This window comes from Carassius carassius, chromosome 15, assembly GCF_963082965.1.
Source record: "Carassius carassius chromosome 15, fCarCar2.1, whole genome shotgun sequence".
Classification (NCBI taxonomy): domain Eukaryota; kingdom Metazoa; phylum Chordata; class Actinopteri; order Cypriniformes; family Cyprinidae; genus Carassius; species Carassius carassius.
In genome coordinates, this window is record NC_081769.1 from 27,733,279 (window position 1) to 27,756,486 (window position 23,208).

At 37.5% G+C, this 23,208-nt stretch overlaps 1 protein-coding gene across 1 annotated transcript; it reads left to right on the top strand.

The window, feature by feature from the left end:
- Positions 1–2,905: 2,905 nt before the first annotated feature.
- Positions 2,906–22,325, top strand: rspo3 (R-spondin 3). Its single transcript, XM_059568293.1, has 6 exons — positions 2,906–3,634; positions 9,861–10,055; positions 10,217–10,360; positions 13,019–13,162; positions 13,244–13,423; positions 21,452–22,325. Exons 1-6 carry the CDS (start codon positions 3,541–3,543, stop codon positions 21,643–21,645), a joined length of 951 nt encoding a protein of 316 aa, XP_059424276.1. The 5' UTR covers positions 2,906–3,540; the 3' UTR covers positions 21,646–22,325.
- Positions 22,326–23,208: the final 883 nt, after the last annotated feature.

Genomic DNA, 23,208 nt, shown 5'->3' on the forward strand with positions numbered 1-23,208 from the left:
GAGCGCCGTGGGTTCGACTGCACTGTAGCGAGCAGCTGTCTCGCCGCAGGAATTCAGCAGCCTGCAAATCCCGCTCAAGTCTGCGTATGTTGTAGGCTTTGCTCAGTCTGTTGTCTCAGATTAGATCGATTTCAAAGAGCTTTCACACTTTTATTAGGTACATGTGTTTCATGTGGCAGCGGTCAGGCTTAAAGAAGCAGTGCACCACGTAGAGTTGTATGAACAAGATTCTTGTTTATTTAGATTTTAGGCAGTTCTGGCCCACTGAAAGGGATAGTTCACCCAAAAATTAAAATGATGTCATCATTTATTTATTTATCTATCTATCTATCTATCTATCTATCTATCTATCTATCTATCTATCTATCTATCTATCTATCATTGTAGCGCTATCTCACGACCATTTCATAAGTATTTCATGAGGTGGCTAATTTGTAAGAACTCACTCATATGAATCATGACTTTCATACAACTTTTGAAGGATTTCTATTAGGGGTAGGTTTAGGGGCAGGGTTAAGGGTGGTCATTCATACAAATTCAAATGAATTTGCCACCTCTACAATATGTATGATTTTCACAAATCATATTAATTCTTATGAGAGCAGTTGTAGGAGTTTTTACCTTGTAAAATATGTAAAATTGCTGTGAGATAAGTTTGATCTTTTATCTATCTATCTATCTATCTATCTATCTATCTATCTATCTATATCTATCTATCTATCTATCTATCTATTGTTGTAGCGCTATCTCACGACCAATCCATACGTATCTTATGAGGTGGCTAATTTGTAAGACCTCACTCGTATGAATTACGATTTTCGTACAACTTTTGTACAATTTCTGTAAGGGGTAGGTTTAGGGGCAGGGTTAAGGGTGGCCATCTATCTATCATAGCAACACTATCTTATTATCAATTCGTACATATTTTACGTGTGGCTAATTTGTACACATTTGTATGGCCTTACTCGTATATCTATCTATCTATCTATCTATCTATCTATCTATCTATCTATCTATCTATCTATCTATCTATCTGTCTGTCATTCTTTCTCTTTTTCTTTGAATTTTAGTTTATTGTATTCTACTTTGTATTGAAAATCTGAATTCTGCATCCGGTTTTCTATTTTAAATCAAATTTAAATTTAGCAATTGAATTGCAATTTAAAAGGCATGCTCAGTTCTGAACATGCGGCCTGCTGTTCTGGGAACTTCTGCCAGAAGACCTTAAATTCTTATAGGATTCGGGAAGCAGGTTAAAGTGAGTCTGCAGACCACATTGCACATGTACACGTGAGTTTGCACATCACTCACCAATTCCCAGTGTTTGTTTTGCTTATGCAGCTGACAGGCCCAAACCCTTGATTATCTGTCCTTAGCACATGGCATAATCTTCATCCTCTCCTGTCTCCACCACCAAACCTGATCCTTCCTGCTCCAGTCCCACTAACTACCTCGTGCACTGGTGTTTTAATCCCCTCGACTCCAAATAAGAGTATTTCATCTCTCGTCTGTGAGGTTTATGGGTGGAGAATGTGATGGGATCAGGATGGATGAGAGCATGTGGAGCCATATGGTCCAAATTCTAATGCCTCATCGAGCAACAAAGTCCTGTAATAAAAATGTACCATGTCCAGTCTTCCCAGACAGGATTAGACAAATGTAGCACAGTTAGCATCCATGCAGCCATTTACGCTGACTACCTCCATGTGTGATATAGCAGACCTCACACATTTTCAGTTACCTTTGCTCCTTGGTGCACCTGCCCGGCTTCATTTCAGGTTGCTGACGGCTTCCCTCATCGGCCGTCGCATAGAGTGACCAAATGACCTCACCTCCTCTTCCCCGCTCCCCGTTAGAGCTTGTCGCTGGGACTAATTTATCAGAGAAGTAGGGGGCACAAAGAGGGGCTTTATTCTGTCCCCCTTCCCATATGAAGATCAACTCCCTTGGAATGTCCACCCCCCACATCGACAACCACAGACTTAACCATGTTTTATCCCTTACAGCTAAATTTACCAAAGACTACTCGTTAATGAATAATCAGGAACTAAAAACAGCCATTAAATCCCTCTAATCTGAAAAGCACACTCCCTTTCCAGCGTTATAAAACTGTGCTTTACTAAAAGGAGTGCTTTAAAAGTTAGAGCATTTTTCCCCTATGCAGCCATTGTGATTGATGGAGGAGCCACAACAGGGGAAACATTGGTCCACCTCATATTCTTATAAACATCAACACGCTGGTTAAGAAAAGCAGGCCTCCCCGTCCCACTGCCAGACATGTAAATAAGCTTCCCTCTGGGAGAAGAGGGAACCACTGCGCCATGCAGTGCTCTCACGTACACCAGTAATTACCACAGCGCACAGACAAAAATGCAAGGATTTGTCTTTATGTGGCCAGTGCTGCATATCGACTAAAAATGCAAATCTCCGACTGGCTAAAACAAAAGTCAGGCAGTGTATTTGCCTGTGTGCCGTTTGTGGCTCTTACAGCACTGACCCCCTCTAGAGGATCACAATGGAACTTCCTCTATTATGGCAAACATATGTACAGCCTCACAGAGCAGTTCGTTTTACAGAGGTGTATTTTAAAAATAGGATTCATATCTGGATAATATAAGAAGCCTGAAATATAATATAATGTTTTACAAGTACAAGTCAAATTAGATGTAACTTACTAATAATAAAGAAATTAATTAATTTGGTGTTGAGTAGCCTAATCTCTTGGTTAAGTTCTCTGATATATAAATGTGACCTATCTATCTATCTGTCTGTCTGTCGAATTTTTCCATTCATCGAGTTCTCGACTTTTGAAAAACGTGATGAAAAAAAAAGGAGTGCTGGTAGCCCGTGGGGGGCTCGCCCTCTAAATAAACTTTGGAGTTCAGAGAGGGGAAAGAGACGGCAGAGAGCTGAAGTCATCAGTTACCAGACGAGCACTCGAGCTGAGAGCAGGCGAGAGAAAGGGAGAGATAGTGAAGTGTTCAACCGTGAAACTGTGAGCTATCGAGATTGAATAGAGAAGAGCTACGTTTCGGCGACTGTTTAGAAATAAAGCGCCAAAGTTTCACTGAAAGTTCCACGAGATGCTGTGGATGACGCGAGGACCTCCTACATGTCAAGCTCAATAAATAAAGTAACCTTCACACCTGGACGTGTCGTGCGGAATCACAGTGGGGAGTACAGTCATTCAAGAAGACAATCCAACTTTATCGCCATGCCAATTTAATTTGATTCCCTCCTCCCCATCTTTAAGTTTTGCTTACAGTGCACTGGATGGAGAACTAACACTTTCATTGTTTCCATGGAATGAGTGGCTCTCTCTTTGGATATCGCACAGTGGCACATATGTGGATTGCCTCCAATATGTTACTGCCGAATCGGCCCAGGTGCATTTGGGCCATTGAAAATTCTGTTTCTCTTGCGCGTGAGCACAGCTGGGGCTTCTGCCCGGTTTAGGAATAACCTGTTGAATATTGCACAGATCAAAGTGCGATAAGGGACATTGAAATTGACAGGACAAGCATCATTCCCCTGATTACTATGCAATTACAACTGATCTCCATTGTTTTGATCTTGCATTGTATGGAATACACAAACTGTCAGCATCAAGGCTCCAGGCACCGGCAAAACAAACGTAAGTTCAGCGCGCTGCTGACCGATGCACACCTGCACCGTGACTTATACAGTTTATTTGTGTGCACTGATTTTTTTTTTCTTTCATTGTGTTTTTAAATACATAATGTATCATACTTTTGTAATTTTAAAAGATTTGAAGTAAAAAAAAAAAAATTAAGTTAAAGTCTCTATTGGGATATTGTTTGATACGGGATATTTATCTTGTTACAGGACATGGTTAAGGTTTACTATGGGAATTTTTAACATTTTAATATTTTTAAAATTTATTTATTGTCTGATAGTATGCGTCACTATATCTAAAACTCAAAAGCTAAAAAGAAAATCAGTAGCCTATATTCGACACTCGCAATCTCTCCTTTGGTTCAGCATATAACCATATGTAACAGAGAACTAAAGGAGTTAAGTATTTCTCAGCAGCTGGAAGATCTCACTATTGTTATTGAAATGTAGGCTATATGCTATGTTTTTATTATGACAACCATATCGCTGTTTTCCCCGTTTATATTTTGTACCAATCCTGGGTTGCCAAGTGCGCTGTTCCCCTCAGAATTGTCTACTTTAAAACTAGCAGTGAGTAGAATTTTTTATGTGGTGTGAGGGTTTGACTATTCTCATCAATTGTATTTAAATAGGTTATTTTATTTTTACCAGCCAGTAACAGTTAAGGTGGATAACAGGTATATATATAGCCTATATATTATTTTTTTTGGGGGGGGGGTTATGTTTTTAATGTCAGGGTTAGTACAACAACCCATTTGTTATTTACATCTGTCCCCCACAGCAAAAATAAATAAATAACATAAAACAAAAAATAAAATAAAAAAGTCTGTACCCTGACTAAGATCCATATATGAAATAAAAGCAATATGGTAAAACACAGTTGTACATTGTCCAAGAAACCCACTGTCTAGTTAAAAGTGTAGGCTATAGCAAACTTTTTTTTTTTTAAATATGCTAATAGTCTACAGTAAATAGAAATCAAACTATATAAACTTATTACTTTTAAAACGACTTTAATACCGTTTCAAAATGTGAAAAAGTTTTTTTTTTTTTTTTTTAAGGGGTTCGGTCTTATTGGTATTGGACTGTTTTTGTCACAACGACCTGGCAACCCTGCAAACAGCGTAGTGTTGCTTGAGATGAGCCAGTCTCGGTGAAACTGCACCCGTCACAAAATCGTTATTGTGTTCTTCATGGTTTTGTTTTGATGGCTTAGTTTGAAGAACATTTCACATATGTGTCCCCACAGTGAGTTCTGGAAGAAGAAGAAAACAGCTGCTTAGGCATCCTTGATAAACTTGATGGGAAATGTTCCGTTAATTTAAAAGCCTAGAAGACGCGTGAAAAGTGTTTCTTTTTACCAGACACTTGTGTGGTTTGATTCTGAAACATAATTTATATCGGCAAGGGACACGCTGCTGATTTTTGTGATTTAAGTTCTGTTTTAGGTTCACGTTGCAGTTCTGATGTGATCTTCCATTAACGAGTAGCCTGACGTCTCAGTCGTTTTTTACTTCAATGTATCGTGCTATCGTTGTTGTGATAAGTGCGAATATGAGAGTATGAATTTGCAGACTACACCATTATGAGCTTATACATTGTGCACTGCTCGTCTAAACTAGCATCAATGGCCAGTCCTACGTCTTGTTTGGATCGCTCTCTAGCGGACACTGCATTAGAAACCCTTTGTAGGGCGCTTGGACCGTCTCGCGCTTGTTGACTTGTTACTTACTCGCTGAGATATCTCTGTAAATTCAGTACTACCAGAACCACAGCGCGTTTCTTATGTTCTTCAAGTTTGCAAGTTGAGTATATCCTAGCAAAAAAAAGGTTTCTGACGCCGGACCAGTAGGCCTACCATTTTTTATGTTGAGCTGAGCTCAGCTCCTATAGTAGCATACACTTTAAAAAGTTTTATAGTTCAGTTAAAGGTAACATGATAAGAAATTGCTAATTTCATTCAAAAGACAGTTTAAATCAAATGTATTACTGATGAAGTCAAGACTGTAACCAAATACTGAGGATTGTGGGGGCTATGTGTAATTTGGGGGTCATGTCCCCCTCTGTCTATGGTGGTTATGGCCCTGGATGAAGTGTTTATATGAATATTTTTGGTTTACACCGAGAAAAACAAAATTTGGGAAGCTGAGCTCTGAAATAAGTAATTCATGCATGACAGACTCCAGAAATGTGTTTGAGCATGATTTTTATTTTAATAAGCAATGTAATAGGGGAATATGACTTGAAAGACATCATTAGAATGACTGTATAAACATAGATTCAATTAGTTGGTGACAAAGCCAGTTAGATGCACCAGAATGACTTTTGGTATCAGGGAGCCACAGAAATGCCATTGTGGCTTTGTGGCACTTACTGGGATGTTTCAACTCTGAAAAAAAATTATATTATGGAATTCAAAATACAAAACCCTTATCCATCTTTTCTGTTCAAAACTTAGATGATGCTAGAATTGTGGACTGTGGTTGGGACATTGTCCTCAGCATACTAAGTATGTGCTCTCATGTGGCATATGAGAAAAATATGTTTAATCAGACTTTGACAGCTAATTAGTTCAGTACACAACTGTCATTTTGAATTTAAAGAGGGGACGGTTTGAGATTATCCTTAAAGAGTAGAAATCTTTCACTAATTTCAGCATTTTTTTGATCAATTCAAATATTTCAAAATATTAAGAGATGATATTAATATATACAGGTGAGCAGGGTGGTCAAATCAAAGCTGGTGGTGTACTTTGGCAGACACTGCAATAGTGAAGTGTGACAAACGTGATGACCGCCATCCTTTTGAAAGCACCAGCCATCATCAGATGCTGCTAATTAAGGGACTTTGAAACGTTGTTGATGGACAGAAACGTGGGTGAATGACCTATGCCTAATTTATCAGTTCACAGAGAGTGACCAAACGGTCGCCTGACCTCAAACATTTCCTGTCTTCTGTGAGTGCGCGTCTCTGTGTCTCTTCGTTGACAAGTAGAAGCCACAAGGCTTTGATTTGCATGTAAAATAGACACCTTTTAAATGCCAAAGAATTTGTAACATCTGATACTTATAACATTGGAATATCTTGTGCATATGACTGTTTTGCAAGAATGTTTTGTGAAATGAATGTAATTGTAGTATACGCTTTTTTGTGATGTGTCACAGAGGACAAAAAAGGTGAGGTTGGCATTAGTTTTTAAAAGCAGCTTTACAAGTCAGTGACAGTATATGGTAAGTAATTTCCTTTTGAATAAACTTATGGCTGTGTTTTTTAGTAAACAGTTATGTTTGCTTGTGTGTGGCCTCCCCATGTTGCAAATATCGCAGGAAATTAATTGTGTCGGCCTGCTTCACCAACTCAAACCACAAGACTTTAGGCAATAAGCAAATGCATTTGTTTAATGTCGATGTCTGACATTTTATTTAATTACGTTTTAACTGTCCCGCTTTACTGTTAGTTTCTGGGAATGCTTGCTTTTGCGGTCGTCGAGTTTGAAGCGTGGCGAAGTGATTTAGAATGTTCGGATTTCAGGAGTGCTTGTGCGGTTGTTATGCAAGTCGACCCAAGGGCTGTGGCAGTGCAAGGGCAGGCAGAATTCCTCCGTGTAAAGGGTTCTGTGAATTAGAGAGCTTTGGCAGGAACACATGTGGGCAAATGGACAGCAGTTGTAAAGATTGCTTAGATATGTCAAACAGAATATCCTTGATCTATGGCATTCTGGCGGCCAAGAGTGAACTCTGGGAATCAGGGGAAGGAGACTGAAAAAAACAACAACAATGCCCTAGACCAAGTTCAGTAGTATGGAATGTAAGAGCAGGTTGTCTGTCTGTCCGTCCGTCTGTTTGTCTGTCTCTGTGTCCATCTATCTATATATCTGTCTGTCTGTCTGTCTGTCCATCCATTTGTCTGTCTCTTTGTCTATATATCTATCTGCTTTCTGTCTCTTATAATCAGCAAGGAAACAAAAAGTGATAGTAAAAACATTTTGCAAAAGGTAAAAAATACATTTAAAACAAATAATGTTTATTTAAATTATGAAAACTGAAAAAAGAGTTACCACAAAAAGAAGTGTAACCATAAAAACTGATATAAATAATATTTCAGAATATTACTGGTTTTATTCTATTTTTATTAACTAAATGCAGTCCTGGTGAATATATGAGACTTACCGAACCCAAACATTGAAATGGTATTGTGTGTGTATATATCTATATATATTGAACATTGTTGTCTATTGCATTGCTGCCTCGTATTGGCTCATAGTGTGTCAAAATGGCAAAAAGCCGCTTTGTAAGTCATTTTCTGTGCTTTTTAAACTGCTTCCTTATTGTTCAGGCTTGCTGATGGTTAGAAGTCCTCAATATGTTACATCCTTTCAAGCCATATCATTTCAAATTGCATAAAAGTGAAAGTAGAAGCTTTATTTAACCTCTTTGAAATTGAGCTAGACTACTCTTTATTTTACCCTACCTCACCCCAGATGCTCTGAGACCGGGTCAGTCCCTTCTAAAATGCAGAGCCTTTAACCATCTGAATGTGACCTTTGAGAGACACCTGGAAGCCATTGACTTCAATCAAAGATGTTCCTTGAAGCAGCTGAGGAGCACCTTCCATTTTTTTACCCTGCCGTATTTAGTGAGGTACTGCACTTCAGTTTACAGTATGATGCAATTAGATCAGTGAACGTCTTTTCTTCTCACAGTAACTGTGAACACAATCACTTTTGACTTCTTCAGTTCCCGAGCCAAAACAATGAGGCCTTAGTGCATAGATATTATTCACAATCCCTTGAGCAAAAAACTGAAGAAAATATTCTCTCAAATCCCTTTGAATACAGTCAGGCATATTTCTCAAAAATATCAAATCTTCTGTTGGAAGTTTTTGAGGGCGTATAACAGGTCAGCAATCAGATCTATAATTTAAAAGTAAATCTTGTCTTAAGGGATCACTATTGAGAAACCTCTTCATCATGCATTTGTGGTGGGCAGTTTCACTGTGTATTCGCAGATGGAGGTCTCCAGTGGAGACGAGTTGATTCTATCAACTTTTTTTGTCAGAGTGAGGCCGCTCTGTTTGCGCGCTTATGAACACAATGGCTACTGTGCTGCCATTTGCGTGCAAACCCCGGTATGCAACGTGTCTCTGTTGATTAGTTTCTCTGGCGGGAGAATCCACAGATGACTGTGCTTCCTGTCTTGTTTATTATTAAACTACATTATGGTCACTGCTGTAGCCTTAAATGATGGCTCTGTTTTTTTCTTGAAGAACCTGGAACCATTTAGTTGTACCCACCAATCCTGTTTGCTCTTATACTGTAAATGTTGAGAATGTCCAAATAAATGCAGAATATGTTTTTTGTAACTAGCTGCTGGCAGAAGAAACAAGGCTTTCTAGCCTCTGCAAAAATTGGAATTTCTACACATTATATTAAGGCATTATATCTTTTTTGAAATGTGAAACTGTTAAATGATGACATTTTTGCACGTGTCTCTACTCATCCATGATAGAATTTTCAGCAGCCATTACTCCAGTCTTTAGTGTCACATGGCCTTCAGATTTCATTCTAAAATACCGATTTGTCACTCAAGAATTTTGGTATACTTGTAATTATAACCAAAGATAAAAAAAAATACCATTGTACTGATCCCAAAATTTTAAACAGTAGTGTGTATATATATAGGATAGAATTGGTTACTATATATACATAGTCAGGTTGGAACTAACCAGAACTGCAAGTTATCCCTTATAAATATTGTAGCTTTGTATATGTATAACTATTGCAACCCAAAAGAGACTTACACCAGTGGTTTCACACTCCAGACAATACATAAATAAGGTTAATATGCACCCTCTTTTTAATGTCCGGGAAAATCCTGGCCTAAAATGTCTGGATTTTGGCTGTTTTCCAATTGTTTTCATGCTTCCTGAAGTTAACAAATGAAAAGTAGTTTGCACAATAGCGTGCAAGCATTGTACACTCTACAGAGAACAGTCAAAGCAATGCAAATTACACTTAGATATAATTTATAAGGACTGTATGGAGCATCAAAATTCAGAAATCTAGAAATCCCAAACAGGATATGCACAGAAAAAAAGAGGATATATGGTCACCCTAACATAAATGATTTATATCTATTACACTCATCAGATCTGTACATTTGCATAAATCTTTTGTTGAGCACATGTTGATTGATCCTAAAGTAAAATGGATGTTTCTACCACAGAGGTTACAGGGGTGAGCTCCCAGGGATGCCAGGGAGGCTGTCAGACCTGCTCGGTTTACAATGGCTGTCTGACCTGCAAACCCAAGCTTTTTATTCACCTGGAGAGGGACGGGATGAGGCAGTTTGGAGTGTGCCTGGCCTCCTGCCCTAATGGTTTCTACGGCACCCGTTCCCCTGACCGGAATGACTGTATAAGTAAGACACATGTTTTGCCTCAACTTCTCCTTGAAATATTTACACTACCGACATCTTTATGTCTTAGTTACAGTGATAAAGCTACGGGCATTGTGTGTATACTATAGCATTCCCTTCTCAGCTCAGGCAATGTGGTAATGTGTGCGTATCCTGTCTTTCAGAGTGTGGGTCAGAGTGCGACTCATGCTTTAACAGGAACTTCTGCCTGCGCTGCAGAGCAGGCTCCTACTTGCACAAGGGCAAGTGCATGGAGAGCTGTCCAGATGGGCTGGTGCCCAGCGATACCATGAAAGAGTGTGTCCCTGGTGAGTGCCCAGTCCACAGTCACAGATATGATGGACTAGTTTTTAGTATCCTTTCCTCCAGTGTTGGGGAAGCTACTTTGAAACTGTAGCTGGCCAAACTGTAAGCTAAACTTAATTTCAAGAAGCAAAACTACAGCCAAGCTACTGTTTTGCAAAGTTAGCTACAATACAAACTACAGACAAAAAGCAGTTAAATACAAGTTACTGATTGTAAGGTGTGATATATTATAAAATATCTCAGTGGTATAATTTAGCATTTAATTAGAGCTGTAGTTTTATGGCACAAAAATTATTAGGGGTTTTGCTTGAATTAAATGAATTATAGTGACAGAATCAAACTTGAACATATAAATGCATAGTAAATCTACTAGAATTTAGGTGACAATTTAGTACATTGTACTGAGATTTGAATCTGTAAATGATTTTCAATTTTCATCATTTTCATCAATTTATTAAATCCAAATGAAACTATTCATTAGAATGAAGTAAAAGAGATAATCAACTGAATGAACCAATTCACTAGAAAGAAGACCATTTGAATTAGAGAAGGATCATCTGAATAAAATGATTCACTAATATGAATCAGACTTTCAGAATCTACATATGAGAGAGAGGATAGTCCTTAACAAAAAGCTACAACTAAATTAACCAGTTGACTAGAATTAATCAAATTATTAAAAGCTACACGTTGGAGAGAGTGCCATCTGAAAGAACCAATTCATTAAAACGAGTCAGACTTTGCAAAAGGTACATATTAAAGAGAGGACAATCATAATTAACTGATTCATTTCTGTGGTTCTCAAACCTGTCCTGGAGTACCCCCAGCCCTGCACATTTTGTATGACCCCCTCATTTATCACACCTGATTCAGTTCATCAGTGGAGACTGCAAGACCTCAAGTAGGTGTGTCCCACTGGGGGTACTTCATGGAGAGTTTGAAAACCACTGTATTAGACAGAGGGCTGTCTGAAATAACTGGTTCACTAGAATGAATCAGACCTTTAGAAGCTACATATCAGATAATTGATTATCCAGGATTGTCACTAGAATAATTTAGACTTTCCAAAATTCATTCAGATGGTTGTCTCTTTAATTTTCCAATTCTTTCCAGCACCACATATGAGAAAGGTTTTTTTTTTGATGAGCATGTTTGATTTGATTTTCTCATTAAAACTAGCCATGGGGTGTTTAGACATGCTACTCTGATTGTTATGTTGCAAGAGCAGGAGGAAACTGGCTGAGGCACAGATCTAAGTGCAGGTAGTTTAATTAAATAAAATAAACAAAGAAATGGAAATAAGAACAGAAACACAAGCAGAGCAGCAATGCTAACATTCAACAACTGACAAAGCACAAGGGAAACACAATTTATACAGAGAGCTGAAGCAATTAACTAATCAGTAACCAGGGCAACTAACAAGGGTGTGGTTCAATGAGTGTCCATGATAACAAACAAGGGAGCAGAGCACCAGGGAAACAGGAGGGAAACAAGGCAACAATAGGGACACAAAACTACAAACTATAAGTCCTTGAACACAGACACAGGAAACACAGACAGGGATTGTGACACTGCTACTCAATGGAAAAAGTAGTTTGTTAAAAGCTGCACTATCATGAAAATAGCTGAACACTCTCAGAAAAAAAGCTGTCCCACCTTAATTACCCCTAAAGAGTGCATATTATTAGTACCTCAAAGGATTAGTTCACCCAAAACTAATCTTCACTTCAAAACTTCATCCCGCGTTTTACTCACCCCCGAGGTATCCTAGGTGTATATGACTTTCTTCTTTCAGACGAATCCAGTCGGAGTTATATTAAAAATTGTCTTTGAACTTTCAAGCTGTTTCATGGCACTCAACAGGTGTTGCATTACTTCAGTCCAAAAGACGTGAAATAAAAAGCGCCCTTCCATAAAAAAAAGAGTCTCACACGGCTCCGGGGGATGAACAAAGGCCTCCTGTAGCGAATCGAAAACTGCTTGTAAACTATGAGGTCGGATTGTGAGTCTCGTGAAAACCAATGTTTGTTTACAGGGTCAAAGGAAGCAAAGTTTCCTTACTTTAGCAAAGGAAAATCAGTCTCCTCTTTGTTTATATCGAAATCCTCCAACATTCGTTGTTATGTTTTGATGTCTCTGCTGCGTTTCCGCGTGCGTTTCCGCGTGCGTTTCCGCGTGCGTTTCCGCGTGCGTCACTTCTGAGTGGCGTATGCATCATTTCCCTGGAACTTCTTAGTTTACAACAGTGAGCACAAGCTAGATTAAAGTGATTATTACGTTTTGAATATGGTTATTTTTCTTACAAAAACGCATCAATTCACTACAGGGGCCTTTGTTCACCCCCGGAGCCGTGTGAGACACTTTTTTGTTATGGAAGGGCACTTTTTATTTCACAACTTTTGGACTGAAGCAATGCAACACCCGTTGAGTGCCATGAAGCAGCTTGGAAGATGAAAGACTATTTTTTATATAACTTTGACTGGATTCATCTGAAAGAAGAAAGTCATATACAACTAGGTGAGTAAAACGCAGCCCAATTTTCATTTTTGGGTGAAGTAACCCTTTAAGAATAACCCTTTAAAAAGTTAGTAGCATGGTTACTTTTTGTTATTTATTCCCCATCTAATGCAACTAACAGTATGTGTGTGTTGGTTATACAGCATGTCCTGCTGACTGCGACTCCTGTCAGAACAGTGACGTGTGTACAAGGTGTGGGCCGGGACACTTCTTACTGCATGGACAATGTCATCACGTCTGCCCAGACAAGTTTGAGCCCAACGACTCAATGGAGTGCATCCAGACAGGTTAGAATCTGACATAACACCTGCTTTCAAGACACAGTGCTGTATGTGCGTGGCTTCACTAACCTGTTAACTGTATTTTAGTGCACTGTGAAGTGGGTGAGTGGAGCGAATGGGGCCCCTGCTCACGCTCAGGTAAAACCTGCGGCTTCAGATGGGGTGAAGAAACAAGGACCAGGAAGGTCCTACAGAATCCCTCTCCAATGGGGACCCCGTGCCCAGCGACTTCTGAAAAGAGGCAATGCCTTGTCAAAAGAAGAAGATGTAAGTCACTAATATAATTATTGATAAATAGACCCACTCATCACTGAAAATTGTAAGCCTGATCACAGGAGGAAAAAGCAGCATGATTTGAGGTACTATGAGGTTGAGGATGAGGTTTGCACCAAAAGCTTAAAACCCTAATATGAGCAATAATAATAGTAAAGCTTGATTTAGTGAATGGAATTACTAGTGGGCTGTTGTAAAGTTTCCAATTTTATAGTACAAAAAACATAGTCTCTTTTTATTATCGTATAAATTCTTGTTTTGTATTGTTATAAATTATAAATTATAAATATAAGAGCCAGAAATATTTCCCAACTAATGCAAAACAAATACATGGAGCAGATTCAAGGATCTGTCCAGTTGTAAGCTTAACCATATTTGGTTTGTTTTGAATGTTTATTTGTATAGTGGTATTTGTGGGACATTGCTGCTTTATGACAGACAGCAGGCCAACTCGACGCTCCATTGCTCTCCACCTCATAAACACTCAGGGCCTCAGCGCAGAGAAAGGGAACAGAGGAAAATAAAAGGGGATGGAGATTTGCATGTGAACTTTTCAGACTCCAAAGAACAATGACATGGATGGATCTCACACACAAATTCAAAAAAAAAAATTTTGCAAATGTCTCTCTGTTCCAATAGATCTTTAAAGAATCATAGGCACATTTATGATGCAGATATATTTCAAGAGGATAGCAATGCATATATACATGAGGTGTTCAACATACAACATTAATTTTAATTAAGTGCATCATCCATTTATTTATTTTCTGAATTTTCAGTGTGATAAACTCATTGGTTTTTTTTTTAATATATTTAATAAAGTATAATTTAGCATAATTAGCATAAACTAGAATTCATAATTCATTAAAATAAAATGTATAATAATTGTAAAATAAATTCTAAAAAACTGCTTTACCCAAAATAAATATTTATGCTTATTACAATTACCGGGTCTACAAATTCTATGGTAGCATTGCATTAAAAAAAAATAGAATAAAAGATTGTGGATGAAACAAGACAATTGTATGTTTTTAGTACAATTAATTGAGTTTGAATTTATTATAATTAATTAATATAAATTAATTTAATAATTTAAACCAGTTTACCAAAATTATGCTAATTAAATTATGAGGCCCCTCCAAGTTCTATAGCATTGCATATTTAGTTTGCAGAGAAGGAATCCCATAATGCACTGTAAAACAATCTATAATAAAAGATGGTGCACTAAACACAAAACCACATAGATAGACAGACAGACAGACAGACAGACAGACAGACAGACAGACAGACAGACAGATAGACAGATAGATAGATAGATAGATAGATAGATAGATAGATAGATAGATAGATAGATAGATGGATGGATGGATGGATGGATGGATGGATGGATGGATGGATGGATGGACATGTATTATCTTATTCCCCAACTCTTTGCTTGTGCCCAGAAAAACGTTTTGTTCCATGTTAAGTCAAAGTGAGGAGTGTTGTATTGATCCGCTGGGGGCTACGAGTGAGGGGTGTATTTTATACACTGCAGGCTCGGTTATCGACCTCGCCCCTGCTTGTGATTACCCAGCTGCCCCAACTCCTGGAACATCAACTGCACACTAATTATCTGCTGGGGTTCTGTCCTGTCCGTGTTTATGTTCCACATACACCAGCAGGGTCAGTGGTCCGACTCCCGCCAGCACAAAGTAATCCCAAGCCGCCCACTGACACTGATACATCCTCCTTGTCCCCCCCACCCCGCTCCTGATACACACACACACACAACTGCTTTACTTGTTGTTACCCCAGCCAAATCCCTCTCCATTCTTCTCCCGTTACTTGTCATTTGTTTTTCTTTTGTGTTCTCTCTCTGACTAATCCTGACCTCTTTCTTACACGGCTTGTCCAAAAGCAGCCCTGTGTCTTGCCCCTGTCCTTTCACTTTCAGGCTTCATGACTCTAAATGCAACTCCTTGTGTCAACAAGTGCTCTTTTTTCTTCCGTTTTTTTTTTGTTGGATTAAACTGAATGACAGCAAATGTTACAATGAAATGTAATGTTGCAAAAATGTTCCTTTGATGTTTTTTTTTTTAAACACTCTTCTTTTGAATTTTTTTATTATTTAATTTATCATTGTTTCCAAAAAAACATTAAGCAGCACACCTGTTTTCTTAAAATAATAATAATAATAATATAAAAATCAATCAATAATAAAAAACATAATAATAACAGTAATAAAATAAATAAATAAAAATGAATTTAAAATACATAAGTAAATAATTGTTGCTTGAACACCAAATCAGCATATTACAGTAATTTTAAAATAGAAACAAATATTTTTAATTATAATACAATTTGACAATATTACTGTTTTTTTAACTGTATTTTTGATCAAATAAATACCACATTGGTGAGACTTAAAAAAAAACTGACACCAAACTTTTGATTGATAACATACATATACTGTGTATGCCTGTGTGTACATGTTTTACCTATACAGTATGTGACCCTGGACCACAAAACCAGACATAAGGGTCAATTTTTCAAAATTGAGATTTATGCATCACATGAAAGCTGAATACATAAGCTTTACATTGTTAGGATGTGATGATATTTGGCCGATATACAACTATTTGAAAATCTGAAATCCGAGGGTGCAAAAAAACTAAATACTGAGAAAAATACTGAGTTCCAAGCAATGCATTTTTCTAATCAAAAATTTCGTTTTGATATATTTACAGTAGTAAATGTAATAGCTTCATGGAACGTGATCTTTACTTAATATCCTAAAAAAAGGTTTTTTCAATAATTCAGTTCAATAATTTTGACCCATTCAATGTATTTTTGGCTATTGCTACAAATATACCCGTGACTGAAGACTGGTTTTGTGGTCCAGGGTCACATATAGCTGATTAATAAATCTGGCATCCCAGCATCAGGTTTGTGTGTGTGTGTGTGTGTGTGTGTGTGTGTGTGTGTGTGTGTGTGTGTGTGTGTGTGTGTGTGTGTGTGTGTGTGTGTGTGTGTGTGTGTGTAGCTCAATTGTTCACTGAACTCTTAGCCTCTGTATGCAGCTCTGCCCTGCACAGCAGCACCAGCCTCCCTAAGGGAGTGCAGCTATACTGGGCCTTCAAAGCCCGGGCATTCCTCCTGTGGGACAGGCCAGAGCCCTTAATCCCAGCCTGGCTCCTGCCAAAAGCCCCCCGGACGACAGCATGCCTGCAAGGGAGGATGTGACCCCCTCCACCCTTCCCCACCCCACACCCAGGGCTCATTAATGAAATTGTGCCCCACTGCACCACATCATATCCCCTTTCAACAATCTCCACATCTGAGTCCTTAACAGCAGCAGACTGGGACGATTTGGGTTGTCAGGGTTGATTTTAGAGGGTTTCACCTTTTAGTGACTGTGCAGCAGTTACACCCCCCACTCTTCAATCTGTCCTGACACAATTTTCACCCTCTCATCTCGCTCCTTTTTTCCCTCTCAATCACTCTTTCAAGAATAATGTATAATAAGAGCCAGATGACTCCTCATTTCATCTATGTTGAAATAGACACAACTATGAGACAAAATTTGTTCCAAACCATTTCAGGCTTGCAACACATGTTAGAGGAGGATAGAACTGCAATCCATTGATGATGAATAGATCCATTATCATGTGGCTACTTTTAGCTGTAGATAGAGCACCTGTAAACTTGTGCATGGATTTGACATTTTTTATTGTCACAGAGTAAAACTATTTATTTTAAAATGTTATACTCATAATTGCACTTTATTCTATCACTCAAATGTTTAAGGTTAGTAAGATTTTTGAATAAATTACTACTATTATTCAACAGGGTGTATTAAAGCTAAATAAGATTATTTTTCTTGCCCCATTGGCAGACATTTTTGCTTGTTTCAAGTAAAAACTAACAATTATTATTTTATTTTTTTTTAGAAAAAAGACAATATCTATATAAAAAAAAGTAATTTTACTTGAAAAATAAATGCATCTTGATTCTAGAATGTTTAGCTATACTAGAAAATATTTTTTTCTTTTTTCTTTTTTTTTTTGCAGTGGCAAAAACTATAGAGTATTTAAACACCATAAATACTAATTAAATTACACAAGCACATCAAATTTAAATCTTTCAATTGAACTAAAGTGACAGTAATGAAATGTATAATTACAAAATATTTCAATTATATCTATTTCTATTCATCAAAAAAGTTCCCGCAAAAAAGTACCACCACTGTTTCCAACATTGATAATAAGAAGAAATGTTTCATGAACACCAAGTCAGCATATTAGAATGATTTCTGAGGAATCATGTGACACTGAGGACTGGAGTAATTCAGCTTTGCCATCACAGAAATAAATAAAAAAAATTATTATATTGAAATATAGACCAGTTATTTTAATTAAATGTATTTCAATAATGTATCACAGTAGTACTATTTTAATTGTATTTTTGATCAAATAAATACAGCCTTGGTGAACATAAGAAAGATTTTTCAAAAACATTGAAAATCTTTCTGACCCCAGACTTCTGAAAAGTATTGTGCATATCTCACAATTATGAGTTTATTTTTTACATTTAGTTTAGATCTCACAATGTGACTTTTCATTTTAAATTATTAAATTATTTATATGTAGTTTTACCCTGAGGCAGAAACATCCTTCCATAACTAAAGCGATATGTCACCGAAAAATCACAAAAGAAAATTGTTTCTCCTGGATAGCAATGAGATTAAAACCCTCTCAGGCTCAAATTAAGTTTTAGTAACTTAGTAACTTTAGTAACCTTTAGTAACGTTTTTAGTACTCCAGATACATAAAATATGTATCTGGAGTAATAAGGTTTTTAGTTTTTAACTGTTGCAAATCAGCAACGCCTGCCTTGAGAGGGTTAAATGGAGAACAAATGGAGACTTTCCAGTTTTTCAATTGCTCCTGAAAAAAAAAGAAAGAACAATGTCTCAAACACTGCTCAATGTGCTCAAAAGTCAAAGCTTTTTATCACATTATTCCTGCAAAACCAAATTAGCTGAGCAATGCTACCCATAGTAACTTAACACTGTGTTTATACTGTATGACATTAATTGTCTCATTCATGTCAAAATCTCCACTGGGTCTTGTGCCTGCGCTTTGAAAGAGCCATGACGCTTTCCTCAAGGACTGCATCTGCTTCAGCATTGGTGAGCAGATGCTCAAGAACATGTTCCATCCCTGAGGAAATCGCTTGTATCCAAATCATCGCATGACAGTTTACTGAAAAACCTGACAGCCTTCCAGCTCTGAAAGAGTGGCAGTAAACATATCCGAAATAATCACCACAGAGCTCTGGTCATGTCACGCCTTGGTTTATGGCAAAGGCAGAGGATTACGCCTAATCCATTGATCTCCAAATCGTTACGACAAAGACAACAGTCTACGCAGAGGGAACTTCCTGTGTTTAAAGAGACGGGACGGAGAGAGGGGAGATGATGACAGTGAGTGAAATGTGTGTGTGTGTGTGTGCTTCGCTCGGTCAGACACCGTACAAGAGTTCATGATGCACCATACAATCAAAACAGATTGGAGCCAGCGGAAGGTTAGTTCCTACTCCAGTTTCAGTGGCAAAACAAGAGTCGTGCATCCTCAGGGGCGAGTTTATTTCAAGAGTCGGGACTGCAATGGCCCCCAATCACCCTGGCTGGATCCCAGGAATGTGTGGGTCAGTGTGAGTTGCAGTGGGCAGGGAGTCCGGCTGATAAATAGAGCCCGCTTTGGGAGGGGGAAGCGGGGGAGAGGTGCTTGTCCACCTCAGCGCTTTTCCGATCCTGATCCGTGTCCCACCGATAAGCCTCTGACAATAATGGAAATTGGCTAGCTGTGAGCATTGAGCAACAGCGAGATAAAGTCATATTAACAGAATTTTTATTTTAAGTCTTTCTATTTTCGATGAGCTTATCGGTTATTCTGGTGTCAAACGTTCAGCTGAGTGGCTTCACCTTGGTTGTTCATCTTGACAGTTGTATTCCAAAGAGACGTACGCTAATCTCAGGAATCGTGTTCCTGGAAGAAACCGGACCGGTTGCTCAACAGCGCAGAGCTGATAAAATTGATGGGTCACCCCCACCTTTTTGCATATCCACTGTCTTATTCACACAGAAATGAAAATGCTGTCATAATTCACTCACTCTCATGTTGTTCTGAAACCATACGCTGAATATTTGAAGAATCTTTCTGTATAACGACATTTAAAGTGACCAACTTGGGGGAGAAAGGCCAAAAATGCTTCTTTCTGAAAGAAGACTAGTTAACACCAAGAATGGTAACTAATGATAACGCTTAGTGTCCACACCAACACACAATAACATTCTGTTTTATTATAAGCGCACACTGCTTGAGCCCTTTAAAGCAGGATGCATTCTGATTGGCTGTCAATGTTTTTATCGCTCATCAGCTGGAAACAAAATAGTTCTGAAAGTGATTCCAACCATAGTTTCTCAAGTTTGTTATCTTTATAGTTGTAGTGTGGACCTGATTTAAGTCTTTTTAAAGTTTTTTGTGTGAATGTGAAATTTTGATTCATTGTCACCCATCATATGACTTCAGAAACCTGTGTTATTTTAATATTATTTATATATACTATTATAGTATATGGTAATATTTTTAATTCACTTTTATTGTCATGTTTTCATAAAAAAAAATTGTAATAATTTATTATGTGCTTTTGTCATTTTATTATATATATATATATAATCTTTTTTTTTTTTTTTTTTTTTAGAAATATAGGCAATATATTTTTTTTCTATAATACTTTACTTTTTATTGTTTTAGATTTAAAGGTCACTGAAAAAAAACATTACACAAATTAAGACAAATTTAATTTGTAGGCCAACCGTCTCTTTAAAACTTGACAGTGTGAAAGAAAGAATGAAATGGAAAAAGATGCTGCACAAGACTGTCATCTTGTGGTAGACCAGACACAACCAATCACACAATGCACCAGATGACTCTGCTGTTGCACAACTGTATAAATTGGTCTTCAACCTGGACTCCATCAAACTCTTAATAATCTATGAAAAACACTTTTAAATATAAGTGATAATTGCCGAAGTGATGTCTCCCAAAGCAAAACTGCTGAAAATTAAGAACAATGGTCATCTTAGGTTGAATGAGTAGTGCCATCTGGAGCTGGGGAGAGATGAGGGATGATGGGAAATCACTAAAGACTGATTAATAGAATGATAGAATGATTCAACACGCCTGCATTGCAAATAAATCAGCCCAGATGCACGCCAAACTCTGTCTGGTCAGCGCAATATTCATATTGTTTGTGTGTACTTCTTAATGTTACAATACTTTCTCTTATCCCATATTAATATGCAAAAACACTGTAAGCTATTTTCCTGAAAACTGTAAACATTGTGGTGCTTAAAAAACATTACTCATAAACATCCCAAACCAAAATGTAAGCATTAAAATCTAAATTGTTTGTTCTGTGGATATGAATGATAAGTCTCTTATGTTCAGCAAGGCTGCATTTATTTGCTGAAAAATACAGTATAATCAGTAATATTTAGAAATATTACAATTTAAAAAACGAGTTTTCTATTTGAATATATTTTGTAATGTATTTGTAATTTATTCTCCTTTTTCTTAAAACATAATTTGTTCTTGTGATGGCAAATCTGAAATTTAAGCATTATTACTTCAGCCTTTAGTGTCAAATGATCCTTCAGAAATCATTCTAAAATCTTGATTTGGTTCTCAAGTGGAGATCAGGATATATATATATATATTAGAAGAAGAAAAGAGATGAATAATAAATCTTTTGTTAAATTATAAATCAATTTAATGCAACCTTGCTGAATAAAAATATTAATTTCTTTCAGAAAAAGTAATATACTTAGAATTTTTTTTAAGAGACATGTACTATTACTTCTCTAAGTGAACAGATTTTTACCTGGTGAAAAAACAAAAACAAAAAGAAAACACTTTATATTTGCCTCAATAATTGTTGCACAATGCCTCATGCTGTCACCATTTGTCCTCTCAGGTAAGCCAAAAGGTCAGCGACGGGGAGAGAAGAAGAAACGCTTCAACCTGCAGGAGAAAGAGAACACTGAGGCCCGTCGAGAGAGGAAGAGAGAACGAGAGAAGGAGACGGTCGACCGAGAGGATTCAGAAAGCCGGAACAAAACAGAGCACCGTCCCCGGAGGGACCAGAGCAGAGACGCTGGAACAGTATAGAGAGATTCTGCTCATCACTGCTCCTCTGTCTTTCTTTCCCCTATCAGTCCATGTCACCCCCTCACCCTCTTAACCCCTCGCCGTGGGGGTGTTGCTGCTACCTGTATAATTTAAACGTATACTGTATATGCATATGAGAGAGGGGGTGCTCGTCATCCACACCATTGCAGACATTGAGGACGCCCCGTAAACTTCAGAGGGCACCCTTGAGCCCCCTTAGCGGCCTGTCAGGTGCTGGATTGAGGCTGAACTGTGTAATGTGGGGACGTTTCCGTGGAATGTTTTTTTTTTTTTTTTTTTTTAAAGGGGGTCCAGGTACAGCGCTGTATCATGGTTTGAATGTAGGCTTTTGAGACATTAAAGTAGACTTGTATAAACATCTGGTTTTTTTTGGAGGGGGGGGGGGGGGAGTAAATTAAAAATGAGCATGCTTACTGCCACCGCGGACATTTCCTGCCGCCAGAGGCTGAGAGACTGCATGTTGATTGGTTTAAATGGCTTTCTTCATTCTGGATGAGCAACAACACTCTCGCTGCAATGTTTTAGTAACTTTTGTTCAGTTTTCTCTGAACAAGTGTTGATTTGCCTGTCTGTATAAACAGGATCCGAGCTTTCCATTGAAGCCAGCTGACCAGAAATTAAAAGCACCTGTATGTCAAATAAACAATACTGAGTTTGTATTCGTTTGTAATTTATTGCCTCAACCAGCATAAATATACAACAAACACAACAGTAGCCTTAAATGTTTGGTGATACATATAATAACTGTTTCAAGATATGAATCTGTCTTATTTTGCATGATTTGTCATTGATCCATATTTAAAGACAGTGACACCTGCACTTCAGTTTCTCTGTGAATAATAGCATTAATACACAATTAAAAAGATAGTTTGGAATAATGTTTTTATTTTACTTATTCAAAGTATCTTATTGGTGAAAATACAGTAAAACCGCTATTATTGTAAAACATTAATACAATTTAAAAAGAACTTTTTATATTATTAGAATGATTGGTGAAGGATGTGATACTGAAGAGTACTGACTGCTGAAAATCAAGCTTTGCCATCACAGGAATAAATTATATTCTGGATATAAATCTATATAAATCTGGATTATTCCATATAATATAGGCTATTGTATACATGAATACCAAAATTATGATTCATGTTTATACAGCACTTTTTGCATAATTACCTCAACAATAGGCCTTTAAGAATACAATTTAAGGATAAATTAGTTTTGTGGGAGTTTCAATTCTATAAATAGCCTACATAAATTCACAAAAGAAACAAATGCAATAGGAGAAATTGGCTGTTTTTAACCATGCTGTGTTATAAATGCCTGTTCTGATATTTACATTTACATTTATTCATTTAGCTGACGCTTTTATCCAAAGCGACTTACTATTGCTATATACGTCAGAGGTCACACGCCTCTGGAGCAACTAGGGGTTAAGTGTCTTGCTCAGGGACACATTGGTGTCTCACAGTGGATTCGAACCCGGGTCTCTCACACCAATGGCATGTGTCTTATATAAAGTTTCCCTCTCTTATTGTTTTGTTT

Bases quoted from the DNA above. Each gene is read 5' to 3' on its own strand.
- rspo3 (XM_059568293.1), top strand. From the start codon at position 3,541: ATGCAATTACAACTGATCTCCATTGTTTTGATCTTGCATTGTATGGAA. The intron at 3,635-9,860 runs GTAAGTTCAGCG...TTTCTACCACAG, and splicing joins CAGGCACCGGCAAAACAAAC to AGGTTACAGGGGTGAGCTCC. The intron at 10,361-13,018 runs GTGAGTGCCCAG...TTGGTTATACAG, and splicing joins CATGAAAGAGTGTGTCCCTG to CATGTCCTGCTGACTGCGAC.